The sequence below is a fragment of the Lissotriton helveticus genome, chromosome 1_1, assembly GCF_964261635.1.
Source record: "Lissotriton helveticus chromosome 1_1, aLisHel1.1, whole genome shotgun sequence".
Classification (NCBI taxonomy): Eukaryota; Metazoa; Chordata; class Amphibia; order Caudata; family Salamandridae; genus Lissotriton; species Lissotriton helveticus.
Window position 1 is genome coordinate 843045850 of NC_136057.1, and position 14639 is coordinate 843060488.

Below are 14639 nucleotides of genomic sequence, written 5' to 3' on the forward strand. Positions count from 1 at the left end.
GCGTTTCGAGGCAAACGCCTCCTCTTCATGGGGTCTTTGTCAACTGCAGCGAGCATCACAGCCTCCCTTGTTCTGTCAAACTAGGTTGCGTTTGAGAGATGCCGCCTTGAGTAGGCGTGGTTTCATTGATTCACCATCAGGGTTGATGGTAGTTGTAGTTCGTAGGGTGACTTATGTATACCTTGAGTAGGTTGCCGGCTTTGTTGAGTGTTTGATACCGATTCTTTATAGCCCTTGCGTAGGTGGAGAACGCAGGGAGTAGAGCAGTCGTGGTACAGGAAGGTTGAACCAAGCAGCGATGCATGTGCGTCGCCGCGGTCTCTCCGCGTTGTTTGCCGTTTCTTCTTCAACCGGAGATGGTGCTCTGCCGCACGGCCAGGAACAGCCGTGTCCAATATCAAATCTAGCAAGTGCGCTCCTGCGCTTTCGGCAGGCAGCCTCAATCTTCCTCAGCCATCCAGCCATGGGGTCTACAACTACCATCAACCCTGATGGTGAATCAATGAAACCACGCCTACTCAAGGCGGCATCTCTCAAACGCAACCTAGTTTGACAGAACAAGGGAGGCTGTGATGCTCGCTGCAGTTGACAAAGACCCCATGAAGAGGAGGCGTTTGCCTCGAAACGCGTCGGGCTCATGATGAACATTTAAGGAAAATGCAGGTTGCAGAGCAATACATGAGGCAAGAAATGCTGGATGGCTGAGGAAGATTGAGGCTGCCTGCCGAAAGCGCAGGAGCGCACTTGCTAGATTTGAGATATATATATATTCAGTTCCCGCCTCACACCCTCTCCCGAGATCTACAGATGGTGCCGTCTTCCGCGCCCGGTATGCAGCACAGCTGACTCAGCATAATAAACCAATGCTCCCTCTGGCTCCCTACTATAGGGTAAATATTTTAGCTGCAAACAGAATGCCAACAGAACCCACTTAGGGTTTAAAATGCTCTAACAACGGACTACTATTCCCAGCATGCACCGATGAACATTGAAGAAAATATGCACTTAGCAATGCCCACTGGGGCCGGTTATATAAACAGCATGCAAAAATTTCTGTTTGCACCCACCTAAGCTGCCTAAGAAGAAGAGGCTGTCTGCCTCAACAAGCGTCAGCACAAGAACTTTAGACCGGAATGAAGCTGTTGGTCTGCCTTTGTATAATAAACCAGGTGGTTATGAATCAGCTGTTATGTGCGTCCTTATTGCTCCGGGCAATTGGTGAAAATATAAATATAAATATATATATCCAGGGCGGCTGCATTGCGGGCCGTGACTTCACGACGGATGGGAATCAGCATTGTCGTTTCAATCCCTGCCCGGCTGATTTCTGTGAATGCGAGGCTGGAAGGTCAAGGGGACCGGAGGAGGCACTCAGCATTCATTTCTTCCTGTATTTTGACTGTGTTGGGCCTTTTAGACTCTGCCACATATCGCCATTTCATTTGTACACCCCACAGGCAGCACTTACCTGGACATTGGATTCTGGGGCTTGTAGTTGTGATGTTCTGCAAATAGTGTGCGGCAATTGAAGGGAGGGGGTGTGGCGACCCTAAACCAATGGGACAGTGGCGGGGGCAGTATTTAAAAGTGAACTAATCTCCAGGATCATTTCTAAAGGCATCTGAGGAAGGCCGTTTCAGGCCGAAATGCATCATGCCGATTTTGCTATTAAAAGTGTCTCCAACGTTATCCCCGCTGTGGCCTCTGCTTCTTCAGTAATGGGAGGAGTTCCACATATATATATATATATATATATATATATATATATCTTCAGAACAGCTCGGCAAGGTCCCCCACCAGAGTATCCACGGCACAGAGGGACTCCACAGTACAGCAAGTCTCTTTAAATTATTTTTATTTTTTCTCTAACACCATGTGCAAAGAACAACAGGACAGTCGACGCGTTTCGGCGAATGCCTTCGACTGCTCCAGGCAACAATGAATGGCCACTTCTTCCTACAATGTACCTAATCCCGAAAATACACAAAGAACGTGTACCTGTACCAGGTAGGCCAATCAAAAGCATCAGTGAAAACATTGCACAATATATTGATTGTTTACTTCAAGAACACGTCAGAAACCTTCCTAGCTACATCCTAGCTACATCAAGTGTACTGAGGACTTTCTATCAAAACTCAAAAATATCACATGGACAGAGGGGTTACTGCTTTTAACTTTGGACATTGAGTCCCTTTACACCAGTATCGATCATGAGACACTGTCTTTTTACATCATAGAACAGGTCAATCTTGATCATAGGGGTGGCAATCGTACCTTAAGACTCAGGCAAAAGGAATCTTGGTATATCATCAGCTTGTGCACATGTTACCCAAAAGGACATAATATGGACGAAGAATTGAGTGTACATTTACAAGAGGAATAAGTAGATCTCTATTGTATACGTTACTGTCAATCCTAATGCATATGAATTAGAAACGATATGGCATTGGTGACTGATAACTTTGCACTCTTCTAACCTTTGTGTTCATTTCTTCTTTTCTTTTCTTTTCTTTTCCAGAGGAAGAAAGGGAGGGACATTGTCTCAGGCTTGCGGCACCTGTACCCTAATCCTTTCTCCTGGGTTCATCTTCTATCCATTCTCCATCAGAGTAATGTATTTTAAATGTTGTATACACCTCTGCACATTTTGAGTGCTTTGTTGAGCACATTATGCACTAGAGGAGATTGTTGTCTACTCCTTTTCACTATACTGTTAGAGCACTAGTTTGTTCGCGACACATATTTTGCAAGTAAGCGTTTTGCCTACGAGACATTATCAACCCACTAACCAGGGTATACACTCCGTTTCAGCTTCAATCCGACACATGGACGGCAGAACAGATACACAGTAATGAAAGCTTACTCGGCTTTATTATGCTATCTCAATATTTATGAGGTATTATCCTATACAGTGATATGATTTATGTCATGGATTTATTTTTTTATTATGATTACTGCATCAGCACTTATAAGGACGTTGAGAGTAGCAATACTCCGTCAGATTATTCTATGCCATCAATAATGAGGAACAGTTTAAATACGAGATATTATTATCGGTATAACACTTAGTCTATACAGTTCTCATGACTTGTTACCTTTTCATTTATGGTTGTACCGAACAATGACGGTTATGTGAAACACTACATTGCCCATAACACTTGGCGAGACGGACTTTTGCGAAGTAACGATTGTGCGTAAGCCGTTCGTTAGGAGGAATTACTGGGGTATTGTATGATGCTGGTTTAGAGGAAGGAACACATGGAATTTTCGCCCCACACGCTGACAGGCTCAGCTTTTCATTGTTCATAGCCTGTTATTTGTATTGAAACTGGCTTTCAGCGGTGAAGACTGGATCTAGGGAAGATAAAACGAATGTTCACAAGAGGTTCTTTTGTTAATGCTCAAGTCGCTGACAGGCTCAGCTTTTCATTAAAATAAGCCTGCCAGCTGTTTCTATCTCCTAGCAGTTTTCATCTGTGTTTCACAAAGAAAGTGCTGATGTTTAATATTTTTCACTCTAGCTGCGTCCCAGCGTGATAAACCATTTCATATTCTCTTTGGTATTTGCAATTTGATTGTGATAACCTCCGTTCCTTGGTGTTGCTATTCTTTTCTCATTTGCACTAACACCATCTGACATGGCAGGTGCAGGCATGAACCAACCACCCCCATTTTTAAATGAGCAAGGGGAGCCTGACATACCGTGGAAGAAGTGGGAAGGTATTTTTAAATCATACCTGATAGCAATAGGAGGAGGGAATTTCTCTAGTGTCAGGAAACAATACATCGTGTTGCACAATTTAGGAATAGAGGGAAGGAAAATTTTTGAGGATATCACTGGGAGGTCAGTTGAGGATGAAGTGCCTGTAGAGGAAGGTGGGGGTGATGTATATGAGTACACATTAAGGAAGCTGGAAAAACATTTCAGGATTAAGGTTAATGTAGTACTGGAGAGACATAAGTTTTATAAAAGAGTTCAAAAGAAAGAGGATAAGGTGTCATCTTATGTAGCTGTACTTAGAGGAATGTCAGCAACTTGTGAATTTGGAGCGCTTACGGATTCTATGATAAGGGACCAGTTAGTCAGGTGTACTAATGACCAGAAGGTACAGGAGGAGCTCCTTACCAGGAAACCTGACTTGGGGGAAGCTATTAACATAGCAAAAGGTCTGGAGCACACAGCTATGTGTGTGAAAGAAATGAGAATATCTAAATCGGTTAAGGATAAGGATAAGGGAGATTCCAAAGTGTCTAGTAATGAGGAAGCAGTGTGCAAGGTGGGATTGAAAAACAAGGTGGAAGCTAAGAAGAAGAGTGAAACTTTTCAATGCTTTAGGTGCGGCAGTGGCAATCATTTAGCTAACAGTTGGAAATGTCCAGCTAGAAACATGATGTGTAGAAAGTGTAATAGAAGGGGACATTTCTCTAAAGTATGTAATGTCTTTGGGTCAAAAGTACATTGGGTGGAAAATCCAGAGGAAGTGAGGGAAGAAGATAAGAGTTTCATCTTTCAGATTAAGGAGTCAGAGGCTGAAGAAGCTATACAATACCCCACATGTGACGTGAGTTTAGATGGTCAAAGTATTGTTATGTATGCTGATTCTTGCTCACCGTTCATGTTAGTCGATGAAGGGGTTTTTGAGAAAATGTTTCCTAGTGGATACACAGAAATGGAAAAACCAGACATTACTCCTGCAGGGTACATTAAAGAACGCATACCGTTAGTGGGCATGGCAAGAATGAGAATAGCGTTCAAAGACAGACACACGGTGGGAAAAGTATATATAACAAAACAAGGTTCAGGTTTACTTGGGTGGAGACACCAGAGGGAATTAGGTATCATTTTAGATCCTAACAACAAGGAGCAAGTGATGTTGATTGAACCACCGGTAATTGGTACAAGCTTATTAGACAAATTCTCAGATGTATTTAATGATAAGCTAGGATTGTTGAAGAATTACATGCATAGAATTGTTCTTAAGGAAGGGGCAGTACCTGTGGTTCACAAAACCCGTTCTATTCCTTTGATGATGAGAGCCACTAAGACTGGAAATTGAGAAATTAAGAGAGCAAGGGGTAATTCAAGAAATATAGAGCTTAGCATGGTTGGCGCCCATTGTCATTACGACTAAGGATGGTGGGCGGAGCATAAGACTATGTGTGGATTTGAGGTCTCTTAACTCAAACATTCAAGTAGACAGACATCCTCTCCCAAGGATAAATGAAATGTTGAGCACAATTGAGGGAGCCAAATTTTTCAGTGTCCTGGATTTATCCTTCGGCCTATTATCAGATCAAATTGCATCCAGATTCTCAACATCTGACAGCCTTCACCACCCCATTTGGAAACTTCAAATTTTTGAGGATGCTGTTTGGCCTCGCCTCGGCAGCCTCAGATTTTCAGAGGGTGATGCAGCATGTCTTAAAGGATTGCAAGAAGACTTTATGCTTTCAGGACGACATACTGGTTTACGGATCAAGTGAAAGTCAGCACAACCTAAATGCGAGGAATGTCCTGAAGGAACTAAGAAAGGTTGGATTCACGACAAAAAAAAGTAAGTGCAAGCCTGGGGTATCCTCAGTTAATTATCTCGGGCATACTATCTCTGAAGAGGGAATAAAACCAAAGATTGACTTAGTGGAAGCAGTCAAAAGAGCCCCTGTTCCTAATAACAGAGGAAATCCTAGCATTCCTTGGACTGGCAGAATACATGTCAAAGTACATTAAGAACTTTGCTATGATTTCTCAACCACTCAGAGATCTTCTAAAGAAAGACGTGGAAGTTACATGGGGAGAGAACCAAGAGAAGGCTCTTGGTAAGATCAAGGAATCCATCATTTCAGCGCCTTATATTGGCAAGTTCAATGTGGAAAAGGACACCATAATAACAACTGACGCGAGTGCAAAAGGAATTGGGGCAACCCTGGCACAAAAACAGGGGTCGAAGATAAATATAGTGGCATTCACGTCTAGAGCACTCACGGGGGCTGAACTGAATTATTCAACAGTTGAGAAAGAGGCCCTAGCTGTATTCTGGGCCGTGAAACACTTCAGTTTTTATGTTTACGTCTACCTTTTGAAATTCACACGGATCATAAACCTCTACTGTCAATGTTGAGTAAAAAGGAGGTTGAAAATATGACGCCCGGGATTGCTAGGTGGTCCATTGGCCTCCAAGGGTACAACTTTGTGATGGTACATGTTCCAGGACAACAGAACAGAGTAGCTGATTTTTTGTCGAGGGCTCCTATACAAGTGGGTGCAGAGGAGGTCAAAGTAGTGGAACAAATCTTAGAAGTGAGATCTCCAGCAATCGACAAACTGTGGAAAGAAAGTTTGGAAAAAGACAGTGTGATCAAAGAAGTTAAAAAATGTATAATTGAAGGGTGGCCTGGCAAATGTAAAGATCTTTCAGGTGATTTGCAACCATTTCGGAATGTTAGAGATGATTTATCTATGGTGGGGGATAATCTGTACAAAGCTGGGAGAATTGTTCCTCCAGAAGTTTTACAAGATAAAATAATTGATCTCACCCACGAAGGACATTTAGGCAGAAGCCTATGCAAGGCGAGGTTGAGATCAGAGTATTGGTTTCCGAAAATGGATCAGTTGATGGAAGAGAAAGTTAAGGATTGTTATGCATGCAGCCAGAGTGACAAAACTAGAATTGTAAGAAAGTCTCCTCTTAGTCCAGTGCAAGTCCCTGAGGCACCTTGGGACAAGGTAGAATTTGACATTACAGGACCCATACATGCTAAAGGTTCCCTAGATTGGTATCTGTTGGTGATGGTAGATTACTATTCCAACTGGATCTACTGCAAATTTGTAAATAATATCAACACGAAAGCCATAATAGAGTTCCTTAGTGACATTTTCTCTAAAAAAGCATTCCATCTACCATTGTTACAGACAATGGGGTACAGCTAGTTTCTGAGGAAATGAGAGAATTCCTTAGTCAAGTCAAGTCAAGTCAAAGAATTTATATAGCGCACTACATACCCAGAGGGTCTCAAGGCGCTTAGGGAGGGGAGGAGGATTACTTGTCAAATATCCACGTTTTAAGTTGCTTTCTGAATGCTAGGTGGTTCTGGGTAAGGCGAAGGTAAGTGGGGAGTGAGTTCCATGTTTTAGCAGCCAGGTAAGAGAAGGATCTGCCTCCCATGGTGGTCTTGTTGATGCGAGGTACAGTGGCGAGGGCTTGGCTGGAAGAACGTAGTTGGCGGGGGGGGGTGTAGAAGGACAGTCGTGAGTTGAGGCATTCTGGTCCGATGTCGTAGAGTGATTTGTGTGCGTGGGTTAGCAGTCGGAAAGTGATCCTCTTATTGACGGGTAGCCAGTGGAGGTCTTTCAGGTGACCAGAGATGTGTTCGTTGCGCGGGATGTCTAATATGATCCTGGCTGAGGCGTTTTGGATTCGTTGGAGTTTCTTCTGGAGTTTAGCGGTAGTACCTGCGTAGAGGGTGTTTTAGAGACATGGCTGTAAACCATATACGCACTCCTCTGTACTGCCCCAAGGCTAATGGGAAGGTAGAAAGGGCTAACAGATTGTTGAAGGAGTGTATACAATTGGCAGTTACATCTGGTAGAAGAGTGGAATGGGCCATCAGAGACATGTTATGGGCGTATCACACTACACCCTGTCTCAGCACAGGATATCCACCCTTTGAACTGTTAAGAGGAAGGAAAGCAGGCTCAAAAGTCTCTCCCAACTGGTTGTGTCCTAAAGAGCCTGTAGTGGTTGATGGGGAGGTGTTTAAGAGAAAGGTTAGGACATGCCAAGAGAAATACAAAACGTGGTATGATCAAAAGTGGGGTACCAAAGAGAAGGTATTTAAACCGGGCCAGATGGTTCACATAAGGAAACCTGTAGGTCTAGGTAGAAAAGGAGACACATTTTTTGCCCCAGAAAGGATCAAGGAGGTGGGGAAAAATGTTGTCATCATGGAGGATGGTAAAATGTGGAGTATGGACAGAGTGACCTCAGGTGCCTCTAGAGCCACCGAGGACAGTAGAGAGGACACTAGAAGAGTTGACAGAGAGGAGTCTCAGGAGGGGCAAGAAGAAGGGTCACCCTTGAGAAGAGGGTCTAGGATACGCCAACCTCCCCGGTGGCAGAGAGATAATCACACAGAGTGACCTCTAGTCCTTCCCTATCCCGGGTTTACTCTTACCCTCGCCTGTGGTGCTCATTCTCACCCAATGGGCACCATATTTCTGTACTATGTAACCTTTTCTACCTCAGAAAGGAAGAAGTGTTGTAATCTTATTGGTATTTCCTCTCTGTGTTCCTTCTTTCCCCCTGCCATCCTGCCCAGTTGGTACTTCCCATGGAATGTTGGAGTGAAGGCTGCCTTGGAACGTTGGCAGCTTCACTGAGAACCCAGGCACCACCAGCTTAGGGTGCGTCTTTTACATGTTATAATAAACCCGCTATTTACTTCTATCTTGGCGTGGTTAACTTACTTCAGGTATGCTAGCACATCGAGTTTTATCTAGCAACATTATAAGCATTTGGCAAAATGTATTAACTATGTTTGTGATGATTTGACAAGACTGCAATGGCGCTTGGTAATGTTGTTGTTCTGCCCTCTGTCCTATGTTTATGTTCATGAACCAACACGAGAAGTTACTTAAAAAATGGCGAACTTTATTAAATCCATTGTGTGAACAAGCGCTTCTTGGAGCGCGAAACGCGTCACGAAGGGTTTATGGAGTAATAAACTTTGACTTGAATACCCAGCGTTTGCCCTGCATTATTTGCTGCCTGAGTGCTCGTTTGGAACATAGAATATATATATATATGTGTATATATATACTGAAAAAAACAAAGGTTATTTGGGCATTATAGATATGTGAATTTGTCAGTCACTACATTAACGTTTTGAACTAAAAAACAAAAAATCATCAACAGCGCTAACTATATCTTGTGACCCCGCCATGCTTGCTTATGACCTCACATATGAAGTCACTCATGACATGTTCTATGACATCACCAATAACATTATTCAAGGAGTTTGCTAGTTTGTTTTTAGTTTAAATAGTGGCAAGCAACTACCAATATAATTTTGTACCTATTTCTGTACAGCTAGGGTCCAGCTAATGGGTGTAATTGTTTACAAAACACATATGCTACTAATGCATCATAGGCGAGCAAATGGTATTAACATAACGTTTCTATTTGTAAAGCGCACGCTCACCCAGAAGGGTATCTTGGTGCTGAATAGTAGATGTTAATTGTACTGTATTGTATTAAAGACATTATAAATGTTTGCACTGCAGAGTTACCCGGTGTGCAGATGACAGTTGACAACTTGTGTTCAATATGTTCCACACAAGTTTTTAGCCTCTGTAGAACAAGTTTGTAACAGAGCAAAGATTCTACATACTAAGTATTGTAAGCACCCTTTATTTAATATAGAATTGTATCAGCACGACAATTTCTACATAACGTAGAAGACTGGGTGCACAAGGTATTAAGCTACGTGCTTATGTTGCTTCAGAAGATGGGTATCTAAAGTTTTCACCTCAGTACAAAAACTGTAGGTACTATGATCTTTAGCACCTTCAGACCTTAGTTATTTTAAGTGAATAGTCTCTCTTTGAACAAGTTCAGCCTACGGTGTGCACTGTGTTGAGCAGATACTTTTTAATATTCTGTGCTGTACTTCTCATGAGAGTTTCACTGTCTGCAAACAGTGTGGTAGAGAAAACGCTCTCCCTGGAGTAAACAGTGTTAACAGTACCCACTTTCCTATTTATATCCATGTCATTTCTCAATGCAGGTTCAGGGACTGTCAGGGGTTTGATGCAGGTAAAGACTGCCGGTAGTAGAGCATTAGTTATGTAACAGGGCTTTAGCATCTGGAGCAACTTGGTTCTCCCTGAAAAGTAGTATACAGATTGAACACCGTATGCAGGATCGGTTACCCTTTCATCTGTGGTTCACAGTCAACATGAATTCGGATACCCATAAAGTGTATGGTATAGGGTCAAAGTTGTAAATAACACAAGCTTGCTTTACCTGTGGGGGTTGTATGTATGATAGTAGTAAAGACGATTCATATAATTCGGAGCTATTTTGAATTTACTTTCAGAGCTCTAATGGTATACCCATTTACAGAGCAATGTGTATAAAATAAGTTTGAAGGATCATCAGTGATGTCATAAATAAGGTCATAGAACGTGTCATAAGAGATGTCATATGTGAGGCCATAAGGAGTGCATGGCGAGGGTACAATTCATAGTTAGAGCTGCTAACTTTAACTGATGAAATTCTGAGTTTTTGTTTTTGTAGTTAAAAACATTCTGTTATCACTGACAAATTCATCTCACTACAACGTTACTTTAACCTTTGTTTTTTTCAGTGACTTTCTAGATTAAAAAAAAAGTAAAGTGATACTTCATTACCATACATAAATGTAACCCCCTCCTGCGGCAAGGTCCTACAAACAACACCACGCTGTGCACGGCCTTTGGCCCCGGGAAGCCTATCCCCCAAGGCCCGGCAAGATTTTTAGGGGGGCACATGGACCCCCATCCCCCAGGGCCTATCATTATGTTTAGTGGGAGGGGGCACATGGCTTCCTCCCCGAGCAGATTTCGGTCACAGGGACAGCATACCCCAGAGTATTTTTCAGATGGAGGGGGGCACGAGGACCCCGGGCCCAGTGCATTTTTCAGAGGGAGGGGGTTACGCGGCAGACCCTTCCCGATCTGATTTTGGCCCCAAGGACCCCATCCATGGCTGTATTTACTGGGGAAGGGGGAATATGGTCCCTATCCCTGGGCCCATTTCTGCCCACAGGGACCCAATTCCCCTCAGACAAAGCATTATGTCTAAGGAGGAGGGGGCATGCAGCCCTCCTTCCTTAGGCCCATTTCAGGCCAGGAGGCCTCATCACCCGGGGCCCTGTGTTTTGTTTAGGGGAGGGGGGGCGCGGGCCCCCTCCATGGGCAGCCTTTGGCCCCGGGGACCCCATCCTCCAGAGCCTGGTGCATTTTGCAGGGGGAAGGGAACCAAGTGGCATTCCTTCCGGGGCTGCTTTCAGCTAGCGGAGCGCAGCTTCAGGGCCCACACTGTGTAAGGTGGATACTCTGCTGCCCACCTTGGGCACCTACAATACTATCGTTGAGGGCTGCACGGGGAGTCCCAAGGACCGAGCAGTCTTCCCACATACAGCGGGAGCTGGCATTGTTCCAGCTGTAAGGGAATAGCTCCTAATGCTACTTTGTCTGGGCGGGAGCAATCTTTTGATCTGTTTTGAAACAGATCAATTGTCCGTTCCCAGCGAGAGGGAACATTTTTGAAGCTCCAGGCCGCTTGGCCGGACTTGGTGTTTGCTTCCGCTTGGCGGGAGCATTTTCAAATCTCCAGCCAAGCAAGCATATTGGTTTCCCTGCCTGTGCATGTAGGGAAACCACTATGTCCTGATCCTGAAGGTTGGGGTCCCCAGGGCCATTAATGGCTCAGGGAAGGGGGCCACCCTCGCTTCAAATAATTGGCCCCGGGAATTGGCTCCCTGGAGCCTTTTCGGGAGGGGGGTCCACGTGGCCCCCTCACCTTTTTCTTAAATATCAGCCCCGGGTGTGGGCCTCTCGAGGGTTAGGGAAGGGGGCCGCACTACGCATCCCTATTTCTACAAATTTCAGCCCGGAGGTGGCCTCCCCTTGGCTTCTAGAGACTCAGGACGGGTGGCCACGCAGGCACACCTCTTCATTTTGATAAAATCAGCCCCAGGTGTAGGCACCTCAGGGTATTAGTTATTTAAATGCGGCACAGTTACCATTTTTTTATTTTCGTGGCATTGTTTGCCATTTTTTTGGGAGGCCCAGGGGATGTCCCTCTGGGCCCCCCCTCCCCCCCCCCCATGGAGCATGGTGAGTCAGGGTGTCCCTAACCTGCCCCCATATATCTTTATGTGTTTTATAACTTCAGGACAGGGGACTAAGCCAGTGAGTCCTGCAATGGCTGGCAGCATAATTTTTCTCATGTTGCTGGCAGGTAACCAGAGTGCTCGCTCTCATGGGAGTCTGACTACCATGGCAGCGAGATGGCCCAAGGGAAATAAAACTCTGTAGGCCAATCAAAATGTTCTATTTTGAAATTGGCACTCCTGCAAGTCTCTCTCGTGTAACCAACTGGCAAAATATACAGTTATATTTTACCCTAAATTTCTCAAAAACTACTGAACGGATTTACACCAAATCACCAAAAGCACACTCTGCGGACCATGATCTAGGTTCCTGCCAAATTTGGTATAATTCCCTTCTGCAGTTTTAGTTGCAGCCATCCTAAAGAAAACTATGGAAAATGCATGGGGATTCTGTGTTTTGGGACCCCATTTTTTCTCTCCCCAACCTCCACTTGACAGATCATCCGGCAACTTTCCAGAATGGAGCGGAGGTGGATGAACTTTTTTGGGGAAAGTTTTGTGAAGATTCATCAAACGGGGCCCAAGGTATTAGCAAACCAAAAAACATTTCTATGGAAAAGCTGACTAAACCATAACTACCTAGTGGCAACCACCACTAGGTAATATCTGTATGTGGCAAAATTACTTTTTATGGGGATGGGGCTGCGCTGCCCATCTCCCCAAATATATTGCAAAGGAGCTGGTTCCAGGGGATGAGGGCCCCAGGGCCATAGCAGGCTGAAGGAGGGGTGGGGGGGGGGCATGGCCCCCTCACCTATTTGGCACATTTTAGTCTCAGGAGTTGGTTCCACGGAATCTATAATGACTCTGGTGCTTGCGGTACCCCTCCCCTTCTTTCATGAAATCAGTCCCAGTGGATGGAATACCACAAGGCCTTTGGAGGCTCAGGGAGAGGAGCCGCACAGCCTCCATCTCCTTTCAGGCACATTTCTCCCTGGGGTGGGCTCCGTGATTTGCTTGTAATTTCTTGGGGAGGGGGGGCCGCTGTCCCCCTCCCTTTAATGAAATCACCTCTGGGGGATGGAATCCCTGGGTCTTTGGCGGGTCGGGGGGGGGCACAAGCTCCCTCCGCTTAATTACACAATGAGGTCCTGCATGTTTTTGTTTTGTAATCCCGCGGAAGTTCTACAGGATCGCAGCAAAAACTGATATTTATTTTGTATTTTGGCTGGAGGGGGGTCCCGCCTGAGAAGGACTGTCATTTGGATATATATATAACAAAAAAATTTCCGTATGAATTATCACTTCCCCAGAGTTGATGTGTGGCTTTTTTTCATTTATTTGGTCATTAGTCATATAACCCCCATAACTAAGGGTTTAATGTGCCGTCCGACCTGTTGCTTTTATTTATTGAATTTGAAAGTCCTTTTTGTGTTGATTATGATTTGCACTGTGGGAATGAAGTATGTTTTGCTCTGTACATAGGTTTGCACTTGCACTGTTTATGGATTGAGCGACTAAATACTGTTAAGACCAACTATAGATTTTGCACAAATCTCATGATTAAGTTTATATGAGTATAACTGTTGCCTCCGATGCACCATTTATGGTTTGAGAATTTTCATGAATTAAGTATATATATATATGAATCATGAAAGAACTTTTTAGGAACATTGTATTTATTCATTTATGCATATGTTTAATAGTATGTTTTCCGGAAGTTAAGGGACAGTATGTTTTCTATGTTGATCATTACTGCTGTGACGTCAATCCGTTTTTTGCACTGTATTTAAACACCAGTATTTGTTCCTTCTGGCCATGTGATCAAGGCTACCGTGTTGTAGCCGAAACGCGTCATGCTTGGGATCTGGGAGCATTAAAACTACCTTGAACTAATTTTTCAGCGTTGCTGTGGTCTGTACCCGCGTTGTGGGATCGGCGTCCAGAGCCGATCAGTGGGATTGGTGAACGGATAGATATACATATATATATATATATATATATATATATATATACACATACATATATATATACACGCACACATATATACACGCACACATATATATGAACCAATACAACATTTCCAACTAGTGTGCTATTTCAGCCACAGGAAAATTAGGCATGGATAGACACTTAAGCAAAGCTGTTCAGTTTAATGTTACAACAGAAGCATACTTACACAAAGCTGCTGGGGCTATTTGTGATAAGAAACATCTTCTTTCCGTGGCTGGCTAGTTTTGCCAAAACAGCACGCGTCTGTTCACCGTAGCAGATGTACCTTTCTGTAGAAAAACAAAACACATTGAGAAACTTTAGAAGGGTTGCAAATTGTTTATCATATAATGGCCACATTGTTGTATGTCACACTTGGTTAAAAGAAATACAGAGATGCACGGACATTTACCAGGGCAAGAGTCACTTCTGTAAAGGACTAAAGTATGCACATTTGTAAGCATTGATAACTTCAAAAAACAGAATTCAAATACCTTTTTAGGTCTGGCTGAATTAAGTGCAGAATACTTTAAAGCTGATCTGCAAATGAGGTAGAATAAGAAATATCTAAAAAGAGCCAATGATGCTACGTTTAACGTAGAAGAGTATTGCACAGGGTCGATAATAGCTCACAACATCCACATCGTCACAAGCGCTCCCCCACCGGCACTCATTGCAGGCTGGGAATCAGAGCTTCTGTCATGACATTCCCACAAGTTATTCCCCAGGTTTTGAAGCCGCCTTTTGTGAGCTGCTGAGGTACATGAAGAGGG

General features: G+C 43.9%; 1 protein-coding gene across 2 annotated transcripts in view; it reads right to left on the minus strand.

Annotated features, from left to right (window-relative positions):
• NT5DC3 (5'-nucleotidase domain containing 3) overlaps positions 1-14639 on the minus strand; it is a 377890-nt gene that overhangs the window by 162825 nt on the left and 200426 nt on the right. For both annotated transcript variants that reach the window (XM_078674858.1, XM_078674850.1), the window contains exon 8: positions 14054-14156. In XM_078674858.1, coding sequence (XP_078530984.1) covers positions 14054-14156 — 103 coding nt within the window. The remainder of the gene's footprint in view (positions 1-14053; positions 14157-14639) is intronic.